This window comes from Theropithecus gelada, chromosome 8 (assembly GCF_003255815.1).
Source record: "Theropithecus gelada isolate Dixy chromosome 8, Tgel_1.0, whole genome shotgun sequence".
In the NCBI taxonomy this organism is placed as follows: Eukaryota; Metazoa; Chordata; class Mammalia; order Primates; family Cercopithecidae; genus Theropithecus; species Theropithecus gelada.
In genome coordinates this window covers 89,800,273-89,814,721 of record NC_037676.1, presented here as the reverse complement: position 1 = coordinate 89,814,721, position 14,449 = coordinate 89,800,273, and the positions used below count along the sequence as shown (strand labels likewise).

At 32.1% G+C, this 14,449-nt stretch overlaps 1 protein-coding gene across 2 annotated transcripts in view; it reads right to left on the bottom strand.

Annotated features, from left to right (window-relative positions):
* The window catches only part of CNBD1 (cyclic nucleotide binding domain containing 1), a 585,185-nt gene that overhangs the window by 75,313 nt on the left and 495,423 nt on the right, over positions 1-14,449 (bottom strand). The window contains exon 11 of one of the 2 annotated variants that reach the window (XM_025394781.1): positions 4,581-4,814. The exons of the other annotated variant lie outside the window; for it this stretch is intronic. Coding sequence (XP_025250566.1) covers positions 4,807-4,814 — 8 coding nt within the window. The 3' untranslated portion in view covers positions 4,581-4,806. Of the gene's footprint in view, positions 1-4,580; positions 4,815-14,449 lie in introns of those variants that run through there. 2 annotated transcript variants of the gene reach the window in all.

Sequence of the window (14,449 nt, the reverse complement as noted above, 5' to 3'; positions counted from 1 at the left end):
TATAGTTGTTTTGCAATTCCCAAAGCCTACTCCTGATTACGGAGTAGGTGCTTTATTAAAAAAAAGTATACTCATGTTGAATAAAATATAATGACTAATAATAATTTAGGGCATATGTCTACTTTCAAATCTTGATCTTTATTTCTCTAGTAAGGAATTAAGATGACTTGGTCACATCTTATCTAATTGGCAGCACAGATGGACTGTTTCTGGAGGAAGAATATTACCAAAAGAGCAAAAAACATTACCTAGTCACAGTATGACCTATGTTTGAGTCCAGTCAGAGCAAATTATTTCTCTCGCTTTCTCCTAAATAGGGAACTGCTGTCTCCCTGCTTACTGGAACATCCACTTGATAATATTCTACTCTCTGTAGAGCTAACATGCCTAAAAATAATCTCTTGATCCCAGTCACAAATTACTCCACTTTCAATCTTTTAGATTCCAGTAAATGACATGCTCATATTTATAATTCCTCGGTCCTAAGCCTTAGGAGTCATCACACAGTCCTAACATCAAAAACCTCTAAATAAATCTTCAAAATGTTAAGTAGAACTACTTGAAATTCTCTTTTTATAAATAAAAAATAGTTAAATGCTAGCCATGTCATGGTTTACCCTGATGCATCTAGAATCAGACTTCCTATCACCTTCAATATTCCCAAGATAGTCCCAGACATCATCATCTCTTAGAAAAAAGTATTAACTGCTTTATTGGGATATAATTCATGTACAACACTGTTTACCCATTTGGAAGTAAACAATTTATTGTTTTTCATTATATTCACAGAGTTGGGCAATCATCACTGGAATCTAATTTGGAATGTTTTTGTCACCCCCAAGAGAAACACATACAATTTACTGGTCACTCTTCATTCCTCTCCACCCTCTTCCTCATGCCTAGCAACCACTAATCTACTTTCTGCTACAGATTTGTCTATTCTGTGCACTTCATATCAATGAAATCATACAATATGTGATCTTTTGTTTCTAGCTTCTTTCACTTAGCAAAAAGTTTTCAAGGTTCATCTAGGTTATTTCATGTATCAGAACTTCATTCCTTTTTATTGCTGAATATTCAAGAATATGCATATACCATTTTAATTTATCCCTTCATTGGTTAATGAACTTTTTAGTTGTTTCTGCCTTTTGGCTATTATGAGTAATGCTCGTACAAACTTTAATTCATGTACAAGATTTTGCATGTACATATATTTTCATTTGTCTTGGATATAGACCTAGGGGTAGAAATGCTCAGTAATATAGTAAATATATGTTGAACTTATTGGGAAACTGCCACGTTGTTTTCAAAGTGGCTGTACCACTTCACATTTCCATAAGCTATGTATGAGAGCACCATTTTTTTCACATCTTTGACAACACTTATTATTGTCTATATTTTATATTTTTTTCACCATAGCAGGTATGAAATCTTATCTCACTGCTGTTCTGATTTTCATCTTCCTAATAACTAGTGATAGTGAGTACCTTTTTCTGTGCTTATCAGCCATTCTTCTTTGGAGAAAGGCCTATTCCAGTCCTTCATTAATTTTTAATTACACGGTTGTGTTTCTTTTTACATGCTGGGTATAAAGTCTTTGTCAAAGAAATTATCTGCAATTTTCTTACATTCTGTGGATTCACATCACTTTCTTGACAGTGCCATTTGCAGCACAAAAGTTTTTTATTTTTATGGAGGCCAAATTATTTTATTTCGTTTCATTTTTTTGTTGGACTTTTCTGTCTGTAAAAGGTTTGCTTCACCCAAGGTCACGAAGATTTACTTCTAAATTTTCTTCTAAGAGTTGTACAGTTTTAGTTCTTACAATTAAGTCTATAATCTCTATGACCCATTTAGAGTTAATTTTTGTGCAAAGTGTGGATCCAAAGTTGGATCCTTCAAAATGGGATCCAACTATCCCATTATCTCAGCATCGTTTGTTGAAAAGATTATTCTTTCCCCCATTGAATTATCTCAGCAACATGTCAAAAAAAATCAACTAGCCATAAAAATAAAGTTTTACTTCTGGACATTCAATTACATTCCATTGTTACATATGTCTACCCTTTTTTTCCCAATACCATACAGCTTTGTAGTAAGTTTTGAAATTGGGAAGTGTAGGTCTGTCTGCTTTGTTTTCTTTCAAGATTATTCTGACAACTTTGAAACTCTTGTGTTTCCATACGAATTTTAGGATTAGCCTGTGGCTTTCTGAAAATCATCAAGCTGGGGTTTTTATAGGGACTGCATTGAATCTATGGGTCACTTTGGGATCTGCCATCATTATCTTTTACATGGACTTTTTAATGCCCTCCCAAATGATCTCACTTCAGCCCTTGTCCCCCAAATCTCTTTTGCACATAGAACCCAAGTGATTATTTGAAAACTTAAGTCAGATCATCTCATCATCTCACTCCTCTGCTTACAAATCTCCAATGCCTTTCTGTTTCATTCAGAATTAAATCTAAAGTCCTTACCAAGGTTCTATGGTCTCACATTTACTTTTCCCCTGCTATTACTCTGATTCCATATTTTACAATGTCCCCTTTCACTCACTCATTTCAACTACACATAACTTATCATCAATCATCCCATGCATGATCCACTTCAGATAATGTTATACTCTCTTTGTTCACTCTACCTATATTGTTCTATCTATAGACCTTTCACTTCCTTCAGGTCTCAGGTATAATGTCATATTATTGGACCCATGATCTTATACCTAGAGGCATACCCATTTGATAGTCCTTAGTAAGTGGAAAAAACCATACATTTACTTAATACCTACCATGTGTCTGATACAATGTTAGTACTCTAAAAGTATTTGTTAATCTTTCAGAGATAAATAATTAAGGCTTTATGCAGTTTAATTTTTCTGTCATTCCTACATGGAGGAAATATAGAGTGAACATTCAAACTGAGATCTGCCTTGATCCCCTAATTTAAAAGATCATTTCTCCATCAACTTTAATTTCTGATCTTTCTCTTCAGAGCACTTACCACTGCCTAATGTATCATATATACCATATAATATTATATATATTTTCTAAGTATAATCTTCTCCCAATATAATGTAAGTTTCATGAAAACAAGAATTTGGTTATGTTCAGTATTTTATTCTCAGTTCTTAGAAGAGTGCCTGTCACATATGAAATATTCAATAAATGTCTGTTGAAAGATTAAGCATATATCTTAAAATATCTAATGGCTACAGATAAAATGGCCAAATTTAGCCAAATTATCCATTAGATAATGGTACATGCAAATAACACATAATTAAAACTTTTCCTGTCCTTTTATGTTCAATATTTCATATTATTCAATCAGTATGTATACTATAAAGGACATGCCAAATGATTTTGGAGGCAGACTAACATAACTCATTCTTAATTGAATGACCCTTTTTAAAATCTTATTTTCAACAAGTCAAAAATACTAATGTCTTGTAATCATTACCAGTCCTGGCAAGCAATAAAATTTAGATAGCCATGATCTAAAATCAGATAATCACTGACATCTTATAAATAGCATTTTAAACTAAAAAGCCAAAAAGGATTTAACTTGTTCACAATTCTATTTTTAACTCTGAGTGATGTGGAACGTGCCGCTGGACGAGTCATTTATCTTTTCTAACCTTAGGTTGTGTTTCCTTAAAACAAAGCTAATACAACTTGGTGCTATGTATAGTTTCTTGTGCATTTGGCAGTGTTGGGAAAGGTGACATAATTCTAAACACAGGTTCATTTTTTACTTGAGAATTGCCACTCCAATGAAAACAATTCTTGTGGGGGAAAGCTTTCAATGCTAGTAGAAAGAAACACATTAATAGTGTAAGAATGAAAACTAACAGATATGTAAATGCATGGGCAGCAGTATGTTAAAGTGGACATGATTGGAAAGCAGACAGACCTCAGTTTTAACATTGACTCTATATTTCCTCCATGTAGGAATGATAGAAAAATTAAACTGCATAAAGCCTTAGTTCTTTATCTGTAAAATAATATCAAACATTTTTAGAGCACCTAATACTGTGTCAGACACATGGTAGGTATTGAACAAATGTATGTTTTTCCCCTTACTAAGGACTATCAAATGGGCATGGCAACAGGTATAAGATCATGGGTCTAACGAAAAGATACGCTGAAACTATGTTACAATATGAAGCATGTGTTATAAATTCTGAAATTAGTAGCATTTCCATTGTTATTTTTTAAATTAACTGATATTCTCCATAATATAATTACATCAAGGAAATGAAGACTTTATTACAAAATGGAATATTTTGAAAGATGAAAAAAGCACAAGGTCTTTGAAGGTCTCAAATAAATTTAGAACCAAGACAGCTATTCAGTATCTTTTTGCCCTTTACATATTCTTTATAGATTATTTTTAAATCCCAAAGACATATGTGGTCCTCAATCCAAACCCTGACAATCAAAAATGACAAACTGAGGAGTATGTTTCCATCCTTTTGTCCATGGTCATATAAACATTTACATATAACTTTTAATTTTTTGTTTACAACTACTTTATATATGTATGGAAACACTTGGGAAAAAACCTTCGTATCAACAGAGGTGAATCTAACAATGATAACTACATTTTAGTATCCAAACCAAGAAAGACTGCTAATAAAAATTGTGTTTGAAAGGAAATTCTAAACTGGGACTTTCCCAGGGAATCCAGTATATGTAGTCACAATAGACCAAACTCATTGCTGGTAGTTTGATAGCTTTCCAGAATGCAATTATTCCATTATTTAGTCGATACTTTCTTAACTGATGTTCACTGAGGTTGTTTCTAGATCTAGGCCACTTCAAAAGGCAAACAAAAGAAGTTATGAAATAAATACTCATTTTTTGGTAATTATTTTCCTACAGAATAGAACCCTAAAATTACATTGCTGAATCAGAGGGGTTATGCTTTACAATAAAAAAATAATATTGTCAGAGCTTATTCTAGAAAGAATGTAACACTTTCTACCCCCTCTAATGACATGTAAGAGTGATCATTTGTCCACAAGGAAAATCCTATAATTATATGGATTGATTTGATCCTTTCTTCTAATCAAATTATGTTTTTGGTAGTAATATTATGTTTCTTGCTGATATTTTAAATTGGTAATTATTTTTTCTAAATTGCTGGTATTCATTGTTTCATATGAATGCAAAATCATCTTACCTATTTTGTATCTAACCAGTTAGCTGGAAGTCCATAGGAAGTGCCAAAATGCTGAACAGAGCTGTATTAAATTCCACGAACATTTTGGAAAAGGTGACATTTTGTTAATCAAAGGATAAATTATATGTCTATATTTATTTGTTTTATATTATTTAATACAATTTTTATAGTTGTTTTAATATAGACTGACTGTGGTTGAGCCACTCTTCTACTTATTTTTTAAAATGTTATATTATCATGATAAGAACACTTAACATGAGATATACCCTCAACACAAATTTTTAAGTATACAATACAATATTGATGACTATAGGTAGAATGTTGTACAGCAGATCTATAGAACTTATTCATCTTGTATAACTGAAACTTTATGCCCATGGATTAGTAGGTTCCCATTTCCCATGCCTCAACCCCTTGTAACCACCATTCCACTTTTGAATTCTATAAATTTGACCATTTTAGATACCTCGTATGAGTGGTCAGGTTTGGGTATTCTGTGACAGGCTTATTTCATGTAGCATAATGTTCTAAGGCTCATCTATCCTATTACACATTGCAGAATTTCCTTTTTAAGGCTGAATAGCATTCCATTTTATGTACATATTTTAATTTATTTATCTATAAATAATTTCCCAGATATTAGCTATTATGCATAATGCTCCAATTAACATGGTACTGCTAATATCTCTTTGAGATCCCAATTTAAATTCCTGTAGAAAATATCTAGAAGTGGGACGCTAGATCAAATGGTCTACTGTTAATTGTTTAAGGGACGTCCATACTGTTTTCCATAGTGGCTACACCAATTTGTGCTCCCAACAACAGGGTGCAAAAAGTCCAGTTTCTCCATATCCTTGTCAACACTTTTCTTTTGTGTTTTTTAAATATAAGCAATGCTAATAGGTATGAAGTAATATTTCATTGTGGTTTTGATTTGCATTTTCCTGATGATTAGTGACATTGGACATTTTAAAAATACACGTGTTGGCCATTTGTATGTCTTTTTTAGAGAAATGTATATTCAAGTCTTTATCCTATTTTTAAATTGGGCTATTATTTTTAGCTATTGAATTGGAATATTGTCTTATATATTTTGGAGATTAACCCTTTATCAGATGCACAGTTACCAATATTTTCTCCCATTCTATAGGTTGCCTTTGCACTGGTGATTGGTTCCTTTGCTGTGCAAACGTTTTCTAGTTTGATGTAGTCCCACTGGTTTATTTTTGTTTTTGTTGCCTGTGCTTTTGGTGTCACATCCATGAAGTCATTGCCAAGACAAATGTGAAAATATTTTTCTGTATGTATTCTTCTAAGAGTTTTACATTACAATTCTTACATTTATGTCTTTAGTCCATTTTTAGTTGATTATTAAGTACAGTGAAAGATAAGGGTCCAATTTTATTCTTGAATGTGGATATCCAATTTTTCAATGCTATTTTTGTAGAGATTAAATTAGTAAAACAACTCCATCTACAACAGCACTAAAAAATATAAAATAAAATACTTAGAATAAACATAGCTAAGAAGGTAAAAGACTTGTTTACTGAAAACTACAAAACACCAAATAAAGAAATTAAAGAACACAAACAAATGCAAAGACATCTCATGTTCACAGATTGGAAGATAATATTATAAAAATGTCCCTATTACCCAATGAGACCTATAGAGTCAATAAAATTTCTATTAAAATCCTAAAGGTTTTTTTTTTCAGAAATAGACAAAACAATTTTATATTTCATATGGAACCATAAAAGATTACAAATAACCAAATCAATCTGGAGAAAGAAGGATGAAGTTGGAAACATCATACCACCTGCTTTCAAAATACCTTATAAAGCTACAGTAATCAAAACAGTATGGTATTGCATAAAGGCAATCATATAGACTAATAGAACACAATATAAAATACAGAAATAAATCCATGCATATATGATCAACTGATATTCAACAAAGGTGCCATGAACACTCTTATTTTCAACTATTATCATTTCCATTTCTAACTGAATATACTATTTCTACATACATTTCTGACTGTAATTAGATATACATTTCCAACTGTAATACTATTTAGCTAGAGAAGCTATTACATTTTGCATTTCTATCTTGACATTTGACATTTTAATATTAAAATATTAGTACAAGTTATTAAATTATATTAATCATTTAGCTAGTAATAAATATTCTTGTTTGTGTATGTAATTATAATAAGCAAATACAGATATTTGGTTCCTTTTTCTAAGTTTATCCTTACTAGTTTATATTATTGTCTTGCATTATCTAAAATCTCCCAAGTGGTACTAGTGGATGAGGTCAGACATTTTTGTCCTAATCTAGATTTTACCACTTAGTAGATGTTTCTAATTTGTTTCTGGTAAATCATTTGGTCACATTTAAGTATTTTTTGTGTATTTTCCTTTTACTCAGAATTTTTCTGAGGATTTGCTACTAAGCTCTAGATAATGTATTACACCTGTGTTTCTATAATTCTACTTCACCTCCTTTATTTTGTTTTTTAGAAAATTATTTCATTCTTTATATATAAAACAGATTCAATGTAATTTTACAAATATTATAAATGTGCTTCTTTAAAAAAACTTTGTTGGTATTCTGATAGTGCAATAATGTTTCATTATTAATTTAATTTGCACTTTTATGACCATTATATTATTTACTAATGTTTCTCTTTTATTTTTTCATCAAAAATGAATGCAATTCTCTCGTCATCAAGATCTATTTCTCATGGATATTTTTATGTAAATTAAACATACAAATATCAACACTTAGTATTGCATATGAGCCAGAATAGTCAGGTTACAAGATGTGCTCTAATAGTGGTTAGACATGTGTCCTCAAGTAAATTATTTCTTCTAAGGTTCTGATTTTTAATCTATAAAATAAGAAGCTTGAGTAAGAGCATGGGATTTGGACAGAATTGGGTCTGAATTCTGGCTCCGACACTTACAAATTTCTATGTATTTGTGCAAGTTACTTATGCTTTATCAGCTTTTGTTGCCTTACCTATAAAATGGGTTTAATAAACTTAACTAAAATTTTCATTAAGATGAAATGAAATGATGCAGAAAAACACTTTAATATAGTAAATAATCGCTGCTTTAGCGATTAAATTAAGGTAAAGATTTCTATGAAAGTACCCAAATATAGAACTCTATGAATACATATGTCCAAATGTGTTCCAAGCATGTTACTATGTGGTTTCACATCTGTCAGGATATTTTTAGAAGATAATTATCTTTAGGCCAGTTTTTACTGTTCAAAAAGTTAGTATGTGTCATGGGCTAAATGATTATGTCCCTCAAAAATTCACAGGTTGAAATCCTAACCTCCAATGTGACGGTATTAGTAGGTTTCTTTTGGCAAGTAATTAGGTGCTGAAGGTCGAGCTCTCACAAATTAGTACTCTTATAAGAGCTTGCTCTCTATTCTCAGCCATGTGAGAATACAAGGAGAAGACAGCTATTTTTGCAAACCAGGGATGTACCCTCACTAGACACCAGATCAGCCAGGGACTTCATCTTGGACCCTCCAAAACTATAAAATAAACGTTTGTTGTTTAAGCCACCCAGCGCATGGTAATGCACTGAAGCAGTGTGAACTGAGAGCTCATCTAAACTATATTTCCTTTATAGTCACAATCTACAGTAAGTGATAGAACACGCTGCTGAATCTTTGAACTAAAAAGTTCATCTCTGCTTTTATTTGATGTTATAATCCTTCATATTGCATAATTTTTAAATTTGCTAATCAACATAATTAAATATTAGCCTATTAAATTTTTATCACAGAAAGTACAATTCTTCCTGCAAGAAATCTATTTCTCTTTTATCAACATAGTCTGAGTAAATCCAAGACCTGAAAAAATACAGACATGGGATCTTGAATATATTTTCCAAAAGCATATCAGGAAAGTATTTAGTGACAGAATTCAGTGTTCCTTTGTAAGAGAAATTGAAAACTTCAACTCAAATTTAACTTCTCATATAATGTAACTATAAGTAATTTTTGAGGATTTCATTTATGCAGACATTTTAAAAATAATAGATGAAAGTTTTGTTTTGCAAGACATAAGGAATTTCATTCATTTCTTTGAAGCTTTGGAATGGTTTCTATACCAATATTCCAATCTAATAACTTTGATTCAGTTCCTATGATAGCCTAAGAAAATAGAATCTGTGTGATACCCAAACTAGATATAAAAACTTATAAGGAATGCTATGCTTTTGGAAAAGATGGTCATTGTAAACTTTCTCAGTAAATTCACTGATACATTTATCTACAGATATTTCTAAGCCTTGTTCTATTAAGTCTTGGTGGGCATTTATCTAATATAGTTTACAAAAGTTAATTTTGATTATCGGTTTGTCTAACTTTTTGCTTTATCTTTGAAATGTGCTAAATTCTACTTACCTCCCTCTGTGTTAACAGACAGCACACAGTTTACCCTATGACATTTGTTAAGTTCCTGGAAATTTGTAACTAAACTATCAGCTGTTTTTAAAAACAACGTTGTCAGAGGATTGTGTAAGTGCATTAATTAAAAAACTAAGAGCTGAATTCATGTACATATGTCCTTATAATACTATTCAAAAACCATATTAAAACTTAGATGCAATAGTATATACCTTCTTTATGCACATATATTTTCATTTCTAAATGTACTGTATAATTATTTTTGAGTGGAAGATTTCTAAATGTTAAGAACAAAAGAATAATCACAAAAAGCATATTTATTTTATGTTCTAATCCAGAAATCATTACTTTTTTTGAGAACTCCTCAGAAAACCTTGAGTTTGTGCCAGTTGTATGACTCAGTGTAGCACTTGGTAGTTGCTATAACAAACTAAAATCTTGGTTGCTTAATTCAACAAATGTTTATTTGTCACTTACACAAAGTCCAATACAGATGTTTCTAGCTAAGCTATTTTTCTGAGCAATTCAATCCAAGAAAAGAATTCCAAGGTCTAGGTTGTCATCATCATATGATTCTGCTATTTTGGAGTACTTCATTTCCAGACAGTGAGTGAGATCATAGAAAAATCATATATTTCATGGCCAGGCAATAATATGTTCCCTCTATTCTGTTAACCAGAGCCAGTTACATGGCTCCAACCTAACTGCAAGAGAGGCTGGGAAGTTTAAGGTGCCTCTGTACTGATGAAGACAAAAGTGGGAGTTGTTCAGTCCCTAATCTTTTCCATACAAGGTGTACCAGTCTAGAACCCTTTTGAGTATGTAAAAATTGGCAATGAAAATGAAAATCCTCAGTAATAGTTTGTTATACTAAAGTTATCCTTATTAGGATCTTGGTTTAAGGAACTGTATCTTAAATGTGGTATTTTTTATCATTTGTGCATAACTCTGTGAATTTTATCAAATTTCTTAGGAAACACATTTTATTTTATTACAGCCATCCTAAAAATTGAGTAAAAATCAAAATTTAGCAATCCACCAGGATTTGATATCAGAAATACCCAAGAAAAACACTATTGCACAGTAACAGACAGATGAAGTGCACAGTAAATATTCACCGTTATGATTATATTCCAGTGGTTATGCTTCATATTGGAAATAGCTGTCATGTATATGTTGACAAGGCACATTATTGCCTACATTCTGATTTTCTTTTTTTATGAATTATTTTGTAAGGAATTTTTTAGGGGATTAGTTTTGCCAAATAATATAATCAACCAAAAGAGAGAAATGTATATACTATAAAAGCCTAGTTGGAATTACCAGTAGCTGCAACACTGAATTCATCAGATGCAAACTGTTGTAGTTTCTAACAATTAAGCAACATTTTGCAATACAAATATGAAAATTCATCAGGAAATATGTGATAACAAGTTTATAAAATTACATTTGTACAGGCATAGACTTGGGTTCTATCTAAAAATATTGAAGTTTAAGGTTTACACAGAAAGTTGGCCTGAAATTTTATATAAACTTATCCTAAAAATACACATTTTTTTAAATATAACATTTGGTTGTTTTGAACTTGATATCTGACTAATATTGTTTGCTAAACCAGTTAGGCTTTCTGGCCTGAATTGGCAATTTCCTATAAGCTAACATTTATTGTAATTTTCTTTCATCTACAGATAATTAGAATTTTGGAGCATACAAAGTATTTGCTAAGTGAAGATACACAACCTATAACTTTATATAGCTGTCATCTAAAGTCCTTGTTGTAAAACCAATTACATTTAAGGCATCATAATTACAAGAGTGTAAAATCAAAATCTGTGAATGTTAAGAATTAAAACCGAACTAATTATTGGTCTCAAAATGTTTCATGTTTAGGTAAGTGAGAGATGCATCAAGGGCTTGTGATAATGCCTTAAAAAAATTCTGCCTAGCAGCACTCCAAAACATGTTACTTGCAGTTAGGGTCAACAATACATTTCGATATTGCCTAAGTGATCAGTGGCATCACCATTAAACTAATAGTTCTATAATTCTGGGTCTGTTGAAGTATCATTGGTCATTAATCATCATTTTCAGAAAAGTCCACTTTTCAATAACATTTGCTTTTTTTCCTGAGAGAAAAATATGAGCCAATAATTAAACCCACAACTTCCAATTTAAAAATATGTAAGCTCAGCCTTTATTTATTACTGGAAGAATTCATCCATCCGAATACTTGATACAGTCGTAATTTTTAAAAGTACACATAAAGTATGTAGAATAAAAAGTTATAATCTAACTACTGCAATAAACAATATCACTTAAGTATTAATTAAAACTAATTAAAGTAACAGAAATGTAAGGTAGGCAGAAAAAGGAAGAAAATAATCACATGAGTTTACTCAGGTAAAGGAAGCTACCACAGTTATATGCAAAGTTGACATTGCTCATCCTGGGACCCCAAAAAAGTGGAAAATACCATGGCTTATACCATCTATAAAAAGGAAACATAATTTACATACAGAAATAAATTTGTTCTAGATATCTAGTGAAAATTTGGCATATATGAGGTGATTGAACCTAAATTATTAACAATTTTGCCGCATAAAAGTTTGAGAATTTTAATAATCATTGATAGGTAAGAGCATCAGAAAAAAGGTCACTTATTTGTGGACAAATAAAGTACTATGTAACAAAAAAGCTATTACTAGATTGACTGATTTTCAATGTCATCATTGTTTATAATAGCATAGATTCTTTTCTACCTATCATAATCTTCTAAGAACTCAATCTTGAAGACAGTGTTTATGGTGACTCTAAAACAGAAAATCAACCCAGAGTTTCTGAAGAAATTTGGAAATCAGTGGATTGTGAACAAATATTATGAAATATTTACTATTTATCAAGTGAGGAACCAGAAATAATGACAGAAACTAGCATTTGATGGGAAACATCAGCATATAGATTTAAGAACCTCAGAAAAACGACAAGTAGGATAAACTAAAAGATATCTACAACAGGACCCATCACAAATTGTCAAAAAACAAAAACAAAATCTTGAAAGCAGCACTAGAAAAGTGACAAATCATCCACAAATGATACTCAATGGTATTAACAGCAATTTCTCATTAGAAACTATAGTGGCCAGAAGGAGGAGGAATAACATGCTCAAAGTGCTGAAAGAAAAAGACTATCAGCCAAGAATTCTAAATCTAACAAAACTAATCTTCAAACATGAAAAAGAAATAAAGAAGTTTCCAGATAAATAAAGACTGAGAGAACTTGTCACCTGCAGAGTTGCTGTACGAGAAATAAGATCTTCAGACTGAAACTGAAGGACAGTATGTGGTAATTCAGTTCCACATGAAAAATAAAGAGCATGAGCAGAGGTAATTACATAGGTAAGTATAAAACACAGTATAACTATATATTGTAACTCTTTTCAATCTCAAGAAAGAACATAGGTGACTCAAACAGCATGTGGGGAATGGTAGAATTGACCTAGGAAACCAAATCTTACACTTGAGTTCAAGGATTCTTAGCTATATCAATGTAATGAATCCTAGTCAAAGAAAAATATGGTTCCTTCCTAAATACATGTGAACATTGAAGGCCATTATTAAATATTATTTAGCCAAAAATCTAGCCAAAATTTATACAATTATGGCTAAAATATATGGAATAAAATAACTACCTGAGGATAATGGATTAGAAAGATGATTGAGTTATCAGCTAAACTGTTAGTAAAGTATAGCCATTGTAATATGGATCCTGAAGACAGAGTGTTAGGGTTTGATTCCTGGTTGCAACTCTTAATAGCTCTGTAATATTAAGCAAGTCATGAGAAGGAAAAGAGGGAGGGAAGGGAAGCCGAATCTGTCATTTGGAAGCTGGCCTGGCATGTTCAGTTGGCCCCATAATTCTCCTATGGCAGATTTGCACAGAATGTAACCCTCCGATATGTTGTCCATAAGCATAAAATGAGACAAGCAAGTCATTTCACAATTTTGTCTAAGCACAGACAAAAGCAAAGTCAGCTTGACACCTACAAAAATACTAAATATCCATCTTTGGGCTAATATAGAGGTGCTATCTCTCTCTCTCTCTCGCTCTCTCTCTCTCTCTCTCTGTCTCCCTCTCTTTTTGAGATAGGTTTATGTTCTGTCACCCAGGCTGGAGTGAAGTGGCTGAATCATAGCTCAGTGCAGCCTCAAACTCCTGATTCAAGGGATCCTCCTGCCTTAGTCCACCAAGTAGCCGGGACTGCAGGTGTGAGGCAGCATGCCCAGCTAACTTTTTACTATTTTTTGTAGAGACAGGGTCTCACTATGTTGCCCAGTCTGTTCTCCATCTCGTGGCCTCAAACAATTCTCTCACCTCAGCCTCCTAAAATGTTGGAATTACAGGTATGAGCTGCCATGCCCAATCTACTTCTTTATTAATTACATACTTATCTTCACTCTAGTCTGCCCTTTCAAAACTTAAGATTTATTGAGATATATTGCTTTTTGACAGCATTCAATCGAGAACAAATTTCTACTTTCTTAGACTACTCCCCAAGTCACCCAACTAAAACCCAAATTCTATAACATGTTCTTGGTTTTTTGTTTTGTTTTGTTTTTTTGTTTTTTTTAGATGGAGTCTCGCTCTGTCACCCAGGCTGGAGTGCAATGGTGTAATCTAGGCTCACTGCAACCTCTGCTTCCTGGGTACAAGTGATTCTCCTGCCTCAGCCTCCTGAGTAGCTGGGACTACAGGTGCATGCCACCATGCCCAGCTAATTTTTGTCTTTTTAGTTGAGATGGGGTTTCACTATGTTGGCAATCAAACTCCTGACCTCATG